Below are 13,616 nucleotides of genomic sequence, written 5' to 3' on the forward strand. Positions count from 1 at the left end.
GGGGGGAGTTAGGACGATTCCAAGGGCCCTTGAGTGGCAGGGGCTTCTGGAAATTATTGAATTGGTCTGGGCTGGGGGCCGAATATGATGTTTTCATGGGGCCCAGGATCTCCAGTGGCAGCCCTGCATGACAGCATCAGTGTGCCAGTATAGGATAAGTGCAGAAATTGCTTTATGCAGGGATTTTAATGCACGGGCTGAAGCCCAGGAGCGTCACTAAAAGGGGTCCTCAGCTAACCTCGTTTGATGAACTTTTATGTGACCGTCGAACATCTTTTTATGATTACCAACCAGGGTTAACAACTAAGTTCAACTAACACTTTTATCCTAAGCAATTTATACTAGAGGGAAGGATCACAATTTATGCTTGCAGGTATTTGAATCCACAACCTTGTCGATACTAACATAACACCCTACAGGAGCTCACTGGTATCACGCCATATCACAGAAAATGAAAGGGAGCACTCTGACACTCAAAATGCCCAGGGCCCTTTGACTGTGCTAATGTACCTCGGGCTTTATGTTCAATAACACCTTTGTAAGCTACACTACATATAACTTCTTAATAAGCAGTACATACATATTCGAGAATCTGTGCGTCACTAGCTGTCGGCAGCTAAGTGATGGGCTCTGTGACCGGCGCTTCATATATGGGTGTTATAAAACCGCCAGTACAACCCCCCGGACTCTCTTCAATGGGCAAAGACCTCAGCCCCCCCAGTGCTCAACACAAAGATATGTCCTTGGCTACACAACACTCTTATAACGCTCTCATAGGCAGTGTGCCATACCGACAAAAATTCTGCATACGGTTCTTGATGATATCGTGAGGATCGGGTGTAGAGCCTCCGCGTTTCAAATTTAAACTTAAAAATGGAAACCTGAAACAGGAATTTTTTGATTGTTTTCTTTTTGTTGAAGGACATTTTGAAAAGCGGCACTTATTGCCGTATGATCAATGGTGCACTGTACATTTCCAAAGGTGAAATTAGGTTTCTGGCAGGAAGAACGGCCACACTCTAATCAATATTTGACTCACACTTACCTGTATTGCAACACACATCTTAAACTGACCCTCACCACTCAATCACAGTTGTTTATAACCAGTAATTTCTTAGTGCTTGTTGAATCTCTAATCTCGTTTTGACATGCAGATATGTGAACATTCAACTTCTGCCTTGTAAAGGTGTACGGTTAGCTTGCTATGCTTGCTGATCGAAGAACACAAAATGATGGGAATGTACGTTTGCCGTTTCATGCAGAGGGAGCGAATTGCTTAAGAAAATGTATATAAACGCAGACTGTATACCTGATTCTGTTCTTATACACTGGAAAGTTTTCTTTAGGATGATTTTAGAGAACAGATACAATGCCTTGCATGGAACACAGGAACTATTTACGTCAAGTATTTCTGCAAGGGAGACTACCGCGAGAAGAGGAAAAGGGTACAAAAATATATTTTACCTCAGTATTTTTACAGATTTGTATTTAGATAAGATACTGAAATCGAGGTTAACTGCTTTATTTCAGCTCTGTGAACCATTTAAAGTGCTTTGCGTTTTTTAAAACATTTCTGCTTTAAGATTAACGCAGTGGTACGACTAGCATAACTGGAAAAAAAAAACCGTGCAGGACGCCACCGATTGCGAGGATTCTATATGTACATCTGTAATTGACATATTGCAATAGTTTGCATTTGCTGTAAAAGCATGCTTTACATGTGCATAACGTGTGCAGCAAAATAAATACTTGCCTCATTTGCCAAAAGTAAATAGGGCCGTAGATTAAACATTTTTTACCGCCACATATTTTGCAAATACAAACAGTGCGAGTGTTTTATACACGTGCATGTATATGCACACTCACATTCTCACACACAAATATATATTATACATATATGCACATATACTGTATAGGTAGTTAAACATAGATTATATAGAACATAGCAGTCATACAGATAAGCTAGCATGGCATGATTCGAAGGCCTAATTATCTGCGTAGAAATGCGTTATTCACAAATGGTCGTCCATCACCCTTCTTTCGAGGTAACCTTAAAATTTCTATACTGTACATTATCGCTGTGTGTTTTTGAGGCGAGCGTTTCTTTGTAATTTCTGCTTTTTAAAGACCTTCAAAATGCAAATGAAGGAAGTCTTAAAAGGCAACGATGTTAATTTATATGATGAAGGCAGCATGCTCTGCTTCAGTAACCAGGGCCAATCGGGGTCCTACTGTTTTATTCTCAAACTTATGGACATTCTTGGCTACGGGGATCGGCGTGGATCTGAAGGCTGACATATAAGGGGAGGTCAGGTCTCCGGTTGAGTCACTCACAGCGCCTCATGTGGAGGTGCTAGAAGGGTGGGGATGATGTCTTGCGCCTCTAGTGGTTGGAAGTTCGGCTCTAGAACTGGGTTCACTTTTTGTTTTGTTTTTTTCTGTGTGTCTGTGATTCTCCTCTCTGGTTTCCTCCATCCAAAGTCACGTTGTTCAGTTTAGTCGGTAATTTGCAATCATGTGATCATGTGTGAGTGCCTGGGAATGAAATAGCACCTCAGCCAAGGTGTGTCCTGCCTTATGTCGTGTTCTTCTTCAGATGAGCTGCGGATCGCTGTAATTCTGACTTGATTTGTTGTCGCAGAACGTGAACAGACATAAAATGAAGAAGCCAATGACACTGAAAATGTGTCTAACTGGTATTTATAATACAGTAGATCGGTTTGCTTTAAAATAAGACAGCCATGTTTGTAAATATATTTAAGAAAAATATTAGTAAATATGAGTCCTATCTGCTTATATACCCTGGTATTTATTTATTTGCCTATTTTAATTTCTTGATTGCCAAAACCAGCTGTACTACATATGAAATCAGGGAAACAATGTCTTAGGTTTTGGACAATATCAGAAATGTCAATATCGCAAGTAAATAACAAGGTCTTTTGTTCTCTTCACTGCTTCCTTGGTTAAGTTTAGCATTTTAATTTTCTCCTAAACATGTATATGGATGGAAATATTAGTAGCCTAGTCTTGTAATCCACTGCGTTTCCAAGCGCTGAGTTGTTTGGCCGAATGTTACCACGAATGTAAAAGCTGGGCTGTCACTGCGCTTGACCTTTTTATCTTTCTTGAGAAATATCAGGCATTTCGCTCCTATATTTGAACCCGGAAGTCAACAGCAAGGGAGTGTGAAAGAATTCCACAGGGAAATCGAAGATCTGTGGTACCTGCTTCAAATCTGCTGACTCTATGCACTTCACCCTTCCTGCAGACCGTATTTCTGTTTATTTATGCCATTATTAATATTATCGTTTTGTTTTGCAACTCATACGCAGGACTTGATCTTTGCAGGAACTCTTCAATAGTCGATGTGTTTGGAATTTTTTAGCTCCCCTTTTATGTACAAAATGGTTGATAATATGTTTCATATTATCGTTCTTTGGTTTCTTTTCAAACAGATGCCTGCCAGCATGTTTAATATGTCTGAATGTTATGAATATAGCTTTTACCTACCATGTAGCACCATTGTGTAATACACCACTGGCCTCCATGGTCAATGGGAAATGTATAATAAACTTTATACAGCCTCATTTTAGACATTTTCGTATATCAGTGAACGCAGACTGTCTCTGGCCCTTCGTATTATTTATTGCTGAACAAGCATTAAACAGTTATAACATTTTGGTATGATGAAAATGTAGCGAATCATTTTTTGTTTATTACTGCTATGTAATTAAATGTTTTTTTTTTTATTTATTTTCTTATATTTTTAAAGTATCTATTTAAAAAAAAAAAGCTATTTAATTTTTTTCCTCGATATGCTCTATTCTTTAAAGGTTTTCGGTCAAAAGTGATGTTAGACTACATCTGATATGAGCCCGGTCTCCCATAAATCTGCTAGCACAAGTGTGTGAGCAAATGTGCTGTTTCTTAGAGTGATTTTCACAGCACTATAGCAAGCTGACAGACAGTGGAGCCACAAAACCTCATATCACCTTACTATGGTTCAGCTAGATCTCCTGCCAGGTCTCAAACACACACACACACACAGACTTGTATTCATATCTTTGTTGGGACCGACGACTCATTTCTATGGGCAAAACTGCAATCAATCCCAAGAATGACAGCCCTAACCTTAACCATAAGTAAATAAACCAAATAAAACTCTATTGGCATTTTTAGTTTTTTGATTGTGGGAATAAAATAGAATTTCCCATTGTGAGGACTGAACAAAGGGTCCCCATAACACCAAAATAACAGGTTTTTATCACATTGCAGGAGCAATTGGCCCTCCAGTGTAATGTACAGTATATCTGACCCACACACACACACACACAAATATCCTCTGTGCACCCAAACACTCATTTCTTCTCAGGATTCTTCTGCTGTTTTCTCCTTTCTGGTCTTTGTACACGTCAGATATCAGAGGACCTTTTGTCCTTGTGTGTGCCCCGAAGGAAGTAAACAAAATGCAATTACAGCTCAGGTAATGAGCAAAAAAGCCTTTTACTTTTTATAATCTGTTGCCTTATTTTCTTTCTTTTTAAATCCTATCGGCGAGCACCATTCCCCGAATCATACTGTTGGCTGAAAAGACAAAATCCAAATCATGACACACAGGAGGTCAGGAAGGAATCCAAAGTCTCCTCGCTTTCTATCGCCGATTTTCCTGCACCTAAGAACTGAATAGGGAACTTTAAATGCATCTCCAACCCTCAGCTGAAGTTTAAGTTTCTAGGCGGTATAAATTATTTCATTAATTTTTCAGCCCAAATGCAATACATGCAAAGTTCTGTTTTGGATGCAAAGCTCAAAGGATTTTTGCGTTTAAAAAATCACACACAAAAGCCAAAGTTCGAGATAGCAAAATAGCAGAACAAGTGAGAGCTTAAATTGTGATTTCTAACAAAAGCTTTGTGACTCTGAGCAACAGCTACAATAATCCATTGGCAATTTCCTTTCTTACGGTCAGCTGATTTACTGACTTAATTTCTATATGTAAAGACAGCTATCAGAAAATGTAACAAAAACCAAGTAAATTTTTAGTTAGACTTGGAGGACTAAGAAATCACAGAACACGACGTACAGGAGAGTCACAGACACAGGAAATTAAAGAAGGACGAAGTGAAATGACCGCAATTTTGTGGATTGTGATTTCTTTTCACCTGCCTTCAGGTAACTTCATACAAATATGTAGTATTTAAATATTAAAGTTATAAAAGATCATATAGATTAATTGTTAATGATCTTTTTATAATTTCAGGGATGATTTTAATGTCATGTATGAATGCAGTATAAAACAACATTTTAAAATATTTCATTCTGGAAAAATCATTATGATAGAATTTTTATTAATTTGTAGCTTAAGAGCTCTTACACCCTGATTTTGCAATCAAGCAGGTATAGAAAATGGATGGATGGACAGACAGATCAGTCTTAGTTGAGGTTGTTTGCCAGTGGTGCTCAGGCGATCCGAATCCACATCAGGAAACATCTTCATGCACCCATCCATCTTCCAGCTGCCTCTTCAGGGCAGGACTGTGGGGAGCCTGGAGCCCATCCCAGGTAGCCTGTTAATCAAGAGGCATCCACTGTGCAAATTTAGTAAACTGGCTGTGCTACACATTTGTATTTTGACAAACTCCCCCCCCCCCCCCCCCCCGAAAAAAAAATCACGAAATCTTCCCTTTGCAAGACATATTAAGTAATAAATTACCAGCAACCGTTATCTTCTGTAGTCAGCATTGATGGATGAATGGAAGAATCAATAATGTCATCCTCAACATCATCATCATTACTGTTCTTATCCAAAAATATGAATAATATAATTAATATTCCTGTGCAGAATCTAATTATGAAACCCGGTAACAATATATAACAGGAAATTTTGCTGTATAATTACCCAACAAAAATGATTATCTTGATATCCCGTATCATAACATCCATTTTCCTTTCTCAGTACCTGGTCATCGAGCACGAGGGCTCGCTGTGAGCAGAGCGCGGATTTATATGACATCATAGTTATAGGGTGAGAAGAATCAGATGATGACTACGAATGTTTGGATGAAACATGTAAGTTGAATTTACAATTAAAGCAACAGTAACGTTTGTTTTAGAAAATGGTGCTCTGGGTGGCATGATAGCGCAGTGTCTGGAAAGCGGCTTTGTGTCTCTGCCCCTCTCTTTATGAAGTTTGCATTTTCTTCCCATGTTGTCGTAGGATTTCCTCTGGCTTCTCTTGTCTATGTGCCATGTGCTGAGGTGGAGCTGCTCGATCATCCATAGGTACTGTATGTGTGTCCGGTCTCAGAAAGCCTGCAGAACTGGCTCACTCAACCTCACAAGTCCGCTCGTCATCTCATGGAAGGCAACCTGGCCAAGAAACACGTGCTGAACAAGTTTCCATCTACCTGGTGTTCTCCCCAATCTACGACCTGGGACGCAGGTTAAAGTGCGTTCCCTCAGCGTGCAGAGCAACCCGCCACACAGCAAAGCCCGCTGTCGCTCCCACAGCCTGCAGGGGGAGCCAAAGCAGAGCGCCTGCCAAAGCATATGTATGCGCCCCGCTGGCCAGCAATACCGCATCGCAAAGGGGACGCCCTGTGAAAAACCGGCCACGTACGAGCTTAAGCTACTAGCAGAGACTGCCCTGTCCTCTGCCAGGAACTACAAGGCATTTATCGCTAAACAGCCCCTCCCAGTGCCCCCATTCTCACTTGTATTGAAGCAAGTTGTTGGGGATGCGCAATACATTGCAGTTCATGACCGCACTGAAGACACTAACCTTTCTGTAGGTTTTTTTTTTTAACAGCTACTTCTTACTACTTTACTGGTGACCTGCTTCCTGCTTGCAGACTACAGGCAATATATTAACAGAGAAATCGAGAAATTCAAACCCTGATTTTTAGATCTACATGTATGCTGTCACACTTTAGTCTAAGATGCTTTTATTCGCTAGATTATTTTCATTATTAAATTTGTGCAGAATTGGCCTGAAACTCTACATACAATAGCAAGAGAAGTGAAAACAGTTTCTCACACACTCTGTCAAGGCTTTAGTTAAACTGAACAATGACGTGAGGGGAAAAAAAGAATGTTTTTTTTTTAATGTCCACTAAAAGATTAATATTTTTTATTTCACATGTTCGAAAGACACATTCGGAATAGTGGGAATGCAAACACACAGCAGGTCAAACAAGAACGGAAGTATGTGGCAATGGTCATAGACGGGATATTCCTGTGGATATTTCTAACAGTTTGCATTCAGGGAGCACTGGGGCTCTTTATCCCACCTTCGGATAAAGGGTATACCTATGCGTATGGGGACTACTCATTCACTTATGTGAGAAAAATGCTAACGCTAACTACGACAACCTTAACACAAACCAGCCCTAACCAGGTAAAACTTACAGGCTAATAGTATATCATTTCAAATACAAGAACCCATGGTCATCCCTTTCAATCAACATCTTAAACTGGATCTGAGAAAGTGCCTCTTTACACAATGTGTAGTTAGAGTATGGAATAGTCTTCCTGTTAGTGTAGTGCAACGAAAACCCTGGGTTCCTTTAAATCAGAGCTGGATAAGATTTTAACAACTCTGAGCTATTAGTTGAATTCTCCCCAAGTGAGCTTGATGGGCTGAATGGCCTCCTCTCATTTTCTTATGTTTTCTACAGACCTCCTTGGGAAATCATGTATTTTTAGTCATGTATTACTACCAATATAATGTCACACAGGGCGGCATGGTGGTGCAGTGGTTAGCACTGTTGCCTCACACCTCTGGGACCCGGGTTTGAGTCTCCACCTGGGTCACATGTGTGTGGAGTTTGCATGTTCTCCCCATGTCCTCGTGGGGTTTCCTCCAGTTCCCCCCCCCCCCCCCCCACTCCAAAGACATGCTGAGGCTAATTGGACTAAATTGCCCGTAGAAATGCATGTGTGAGTAAATGATGTGTGAGTGTGCCCTGCGATGGGCTGGCCCCCCATCCTGCGTAGTTCCCTGCCTTGTGCCCATTGCTTCCGGGATAGGCTCCGGACTCCCCCGTGACCCAGTAGGATAAGCGGTTTGGACAATGGATGGATGGATAATGTCACACTACTTTTAGTTGTTTTCCGCCTTGTCTTTCTGTCCTACACGTTCAATGTTCTCCACACTTTGTGACCTTTGACATGAATTGGCTGGTTGTTTTTCATATGGTGCAAGTAGACTAAGCAACGACAGAATTTTCTGGAAAAACACTGGGATATGTCCTTGGCTTCGGAAACTGTGAACACCTTATCTTTGTGGAGATCCTTCTCCAATAGTGCTCATATTCTCATTTAGTTTTGTTTCTACATTTCTATTGTTCTATTATACATTAAAATGAATCACTAAGTAACTCAACCATCTCCAAAGCCGTTTATTTTCAGCGAAGTCCATCAGTTGGTGTTTCGCTCTGGTTTCCCCAGTTTGGCTGACCGAAGGAAGTCCTCAATGATTTATCTCCAGTTGCCTGATCCACCAATTATGTGTGAATGCAGTGAGCCATCTTCTTTTATACCATAAGAACTAATGCCGTCAACTGTATGCGAAAAATAAGGCAGCACTGAAAAAATTATTTATGTGATTGCAGTCACTAATGTCTACATTTGGTCTACACATTTGAATTTGAATTCTTGGATTCTATGTGCATTTTGACTTCAGAGTAACTAACGTGTGATATCCAGCTGTGGGACCTTGTCAAAGATTATTGCTCCTTTGCCTGGGCTCCCTTTTAACTACAAACTGACATTTGTGATAATAAGTGACATTTGTCTGAGGTGTTTACAGAATCAGTTTGTGTGTAATGGTTGGATGATAACGTCAAAATTGTGCACTTGCGTTTATACGTATATGCCTATGTGTTATTAGTATAAGTGACACTACACAATTTTGTTTTTAATTTTGTGTACTTCCAGAGACAAGTCTGAATGTGAATCTCCATGCAGTTTCAAAATCGCGACTGACATAAACAGTAAAAATAGTGAAGCCAAGCTACTATAACTTCTTCTGTAACCTCCAGAAGTGACAATCACAGAAATGTTCGATAATCTAAACAAAGACCAAAAGCTGGATGTTTGATCGAAAGCCAGAAATCCTCAATTCTAAATAACATAGATTAAAAGTATCCAGTTTAGAATTTCTAGTTCATATATGTTTAAATGAACGTCGTAACTAAGCTTGAGATTTGTCCTCGACTTTAAACTAGTATTGGATTCACCGAAGATCATTAATACGATACTGCAAGAATATCCGGAACAGCTCGAATATTTCCAAGGCCGTGGCATCATACGTACCAATGATGATGACGATGCATAGTGGGAGTTGTAGTTCAATGTTACCCTCTTTATGTAGAAACAAAGGCCTCCAGAAACTGCAATAAACTTCAACTCCCACGATGCATTGTAGGCGGCTGCGTCGCTGTTTTCGATGGGTTTGTATGTTGTGAATTTTAACCTGAGCACTTGAGATAGTCGGATAAGCAGGCTGTGTACAGTATATTTATGTGTTTTTTCTCCTTTTATATTAATTTACTTTATTCGACGGGGTAGTATTTCCTAATCGTGCGGAATGCAATAGCCCTGCTAGCTTCGGTTGTACATGCTGTTTTTAAAGTTGCCTTTTCCAACTGGGAACTTAGCTACTTTCTAGATATAGATGACAGGTTTGTCAAATCTTTTTATGTAGATTTAAATACAGGATCTGTCAGTTTATTTTTGGCTGTTTAAACTTTCGTTCAATTTGGTTAAAAGTTGTCCAGTGCATTTATTTGTTTGCGTTATATTTTCTTTTAGGATGTACACCTTATTATCTGGTCTATACAAGTATGTGTTCCAGAAAGATGAATTCTGCATTTTGATTCTGGGTCTGGACAATGCAGGGAAAACGGTATGCTCAACTCAGTCCGATACCTAACTTAAGGCTTCGTTTTTCGGTTTTTGTAGTTGAATGAACCTCTTACTTGCTCCTTGGCCGAGTTTCTATTTGCATGAAATACATTTAATGTTATGTGGTTAAGCATGCTTCTCTGTTTATACATTCAAATGGTTTTCTGTTGTTGTTGTGCGGCAAAATTTGGATTTTTTTTATGACTCTCTTGCAGACTTTCCTGGAACAAACGAAAACTAAATTTAGTAAGAATTACAAAGGGATGAGCTTGTCCAAGATCACAACCACAGTGGGTTTAAACAGTAGGTACAAGTTAGATTTTTTTCATCGGTTTTTTTAAGGTCCTTGGCCTCTTTATTAGGTACATTTTGCTACTGTTGGGTAAGACCCACTTTTGCTTCCAGAATTGCTTCAAGAGTAGATGCCACTGACTAGAATGTTTCATTTTTTTGCACCATCTATAAACTCTTGGTGCTGTGGTGTGTGACTGTCTCAGGAGGGTGGCTGTTTCTGAGATGCTAGAACCACCACACCAGGCACCAACTTCCATGACACATTCAAAATCACTTAGAACACACTTCATGTTTAGTGAGTGAACCTCTTAGCCTTGTCTCCATGCTGTATGTATTCAGTTGCAGCCACATGATTCATGGTTTTGAGAAGCAGGCTGTCTGCATTGACAAACAGGTTTTCCCATATACAGTTACCACTGAATGAACATTTGCCATGTTAGCTTCTTTTGGTCTCTCCAGTTGGTACCATAGATGTTGGGAAGGCACGTCTGATGTTCTGGGATCTTGGAGGACAGGAGGAACTGCAGTCACTGTGGGATAAAGTATGTGCTTAACCTTTTACTTTGTCTTTTTCATTTCACTTACAAAACAGCAAATGATTGTTTTCCACTCATATTCAGTTTATTTATTGAAAGCTGCATGTTTACTGCATGAACGAAGGACTGTTCCATGTCCACAAGCTAAACTGTGTGTTCTTGCTTGAATGTTCTGTAACTCAGTATTACGCCGAGTCACATGGAGTGATTTACGTCATTGACTCAACGGACGAAGAACGGTTGTCTGAGTCAAAGAACGCCTTCGGTGAGACATCTTCCGAAATCGTTTGTAAAACATCTGCATGTATCATATTTCTGACTTCTGACTTCTCTCCTCCCCAGAGAAAATGATTAGCAGTGAGGTTTTGGAAGGTGTTCCAGTGCTTGTGCTTGCCAACAAGCAAGATGTAGAGGTATCTTCTAGCATTCTAACTTGGGATGATGGTAGCCTGTGTTTCCACAAAGACATTGCATTGTTTTATTTTATATATTTTAAATATTTAAGGTCTAATTATACCTACTGCAGTTGTGCCACATGTGTATGGAACCAAGCAATTTGAATACTGAGTAGGAAGAAAGATGTATTAATCATACAAAACAGGGAAACTGCTTGGACATCTCGTTTGCACAGTGTGGATATGATGTAATGTTAATACTGCCCTGATTCTCTGCAGAATTGTTTATCTGTCCCGGACATCAAAACAGCCTTCAGTGATTGTGCACCGAAGATTGGGAAGCGTGATTGTCTTGTACAGCCATGCACGGCCCTCACAGGGTGAGTAAAATTTTGTGTATGTTCACTTTATCTTGTGATTGAAAATATTTCATAATTTCTGTCTGACGCCACATTAGGGCTGCATCAAATGACTATTCTGATAGTCGAATAATCTATGAATTACTGAAGCGGATAATCGATTAGTTAGATGAATCGTCCAATTACCAAATTACTTATTTGGTATCAGCCATCAGCTTTTAAGTTTAGCTTGTGGTGGTTTCATGCATTTGCTAACAATCAAGACAAAGCTGAATACTTGATTTAAAAATGCACTCTTTTAATGAACGTTCCTGTTAATATAAAAGATACATCAAAAATCCAATATCCATTTGTCCTGTTAAAATTTAAAACCAAGGATAAGCAATGTAGCAGCAACTAAATATACCAAAACTACAAGAGTTTACCCTAAATCAAGTAAACCAAACATTCCATCTAAATTTGAATTTTAACTTTAAGGATAGAAATGTTCATTCTGTGTTTTGTGCATCCTGCTGTCTGTCTACACTCTGTTGCAACTAAATTTTACAATCACAGTTCTGTATTTAAAAGGAGGACAGTCAGCACGAGAAGCGCTTTAGGGAGAAATTACTGAAACGTGCACATATACACGCTCCATTAACAATTCAAGGGAATATGCATTTCAAAATATAAAATGTTACAGCTCAAAACATGAAGTAGAACGGCTTTTAATATTTACATTGTCTAACTAGGTAGCTAGCATACATGAGTTACCAAGATGAGTTGTTTTAATCCAGTGAGCCGATGTGCTGCCCAAATGCTCGAGCATATAGGATTTGCTTCCATGCCAGCTAAGGTCAACTTTGCAAATTGTGTAACTTTTTGTGAGGCTACCATCGCACTTTGGTTAGCTTCTCTTAAGGGAGCGATAATATCAAAACATTTCAAGATGGCGCGAGAAACACGCGATGACGTTGCCAACTAATCGACTGTTAAACTACTTGGCATCTAATTTGGTAATCGATTTATAGTCGACTATGTCGATTAATCGTTGCACCTCTGCACACCGTTATAATTCCATGTCTTTGCTTTTTCGGCTGCCTGCACTTATGAGCTGATTGGTCGTTGTCGGATTTTTGTTCAGTGTTTGAGGAAAGATTTAACTTGAATAATTGTACCTTATGTTTTTGGATTTAGAGAAGATTGTGGAATATTCGTATAGAAATTACTCATTGTTTTTATCATTTAGATATTTGTTTTTTTTTTGTTAAAATGTGAGAGCTAATTCCAAGGTGGTAGTGACTGGTAATTCATAATAATAAATATAAATTATTATTTTTATTATTATTATTAAGCTGCTGCTGATATTGTGCTTTTTAGGCAAGGTGTTAATGAAGGCATTGAGTGGATGGTAAAATGTGTCGTCAGAAACATCCACCGACCCCCACGGCAGAAGGACATCACATAATCCCGGTCGCCTCTCTGAAGGTCTCACAGCTGCTCTCTGACTCCCTGTCCTCGTTTACATGAGACAGTGCCACTCTGTGTTTGTCTGTGCTGCCTGTCTCAATTTTCCTCTCTTGTGAGTAGATGTCCGGCATCCTTTTAATTAAATTTGAGTTGGAAGAGAAATATCGCTGTAATAATCAATTCTGTTTATTGATTTATCAGTTCTAACCCTTTTTTTTGTTGGTATAGCATTCATCAAACCATGCATTAATGTATAGTGGTATAATTGTGTTCATAGCCTCTTATCCCACACTCCAGATTACTGTAACAACCAAGACTATCGGAGTATGTTAAACGTTTTGTGTGGGAATTAGCATGGCAATCAGACATGGAGATTTAATTTGCAGTTAATTGCCGCTCTTGTTTTCTGTGTGTTCTGAGATTTCATCCCTTAAAGTCACAAACATTTCCACCGATGCAATCTGATTATAAAATGCGTTTGAAATTTTGGAGGAATTGAGAGGAAAAAAAATGATGAAAATCCAATGTCTCCGCAGCTCATTCTCTCAAGTGATTTGGTTTCCTTTCCAAATCAGCTTAACTGGTCAGGTAATGTGCACAGTATCTGCAACTGATGGTGTTCAAAGGTGCTTCACTATTTGATAGGCATGTTTTGAAATAAAACACATAAAATAGTA

At 39.3% G+C, this 13,616-nt stretch overlaps 1 protein-coding gene across 2 annotated transcripts; it reads left to right on the forward strand.

Moving 5' to 3' along the window:
• The first annotated feature begins 9,407 nt into the window (after window positions 1-9,407).
• arfrp1 (ADP-ribosylation factor related protein 1) lies at window positions 9,408-13,616 on the forward strand. 2 transcript variants are annotated; one of them, XM_049021929.1, is made up of 8 exons: window positions 9,408-9,452; window positions 9,814-9,907; window positions 10,122-10,209; window positions 10,660-10,742; window positions 10,920-11,001; window positions 11,079-11,149; window positions 11,411-11,511; window positions 12,850-13,616. In XM_049021929.1, exons 2-8 carry the CDS (start codon window positions 9,815-9,817, stop codon window positions 12,935-12,937), a joined length of 606 nt encoding a protein of 201 aa, XP_048877886.1. In that variant the 5' UTR covers window positions 9,408-9,452; window position 9,814; the 3' UTR covers window positions 12,938-13,616. The 2 variants fall into 2 exon arrangements, with proteins under 2 accessions (XP_048877886.1, XP_048877885.1); XM_049021928.1 differs by lacking the exon at window positions 9,408-9,452 and adding an exon at window positions 9,459-9,683.

The sequence above is a fragment of the Brienomyrus brachyistius genome, chromosome 8 (assembly GCF_023856365.1).
Source record: "Brienomyrus brachyistius isolate T26 chromosome 8, BBRACH_0.4, whole genome shotgun sequence".
NCBI classification, from domain to species: Eukaryota; Metazoa; Chordata; class Actinopteri; order Osteoglossiformes; family Mormyridae; genus Brienomyrus; species Brienomyrus brachyistius.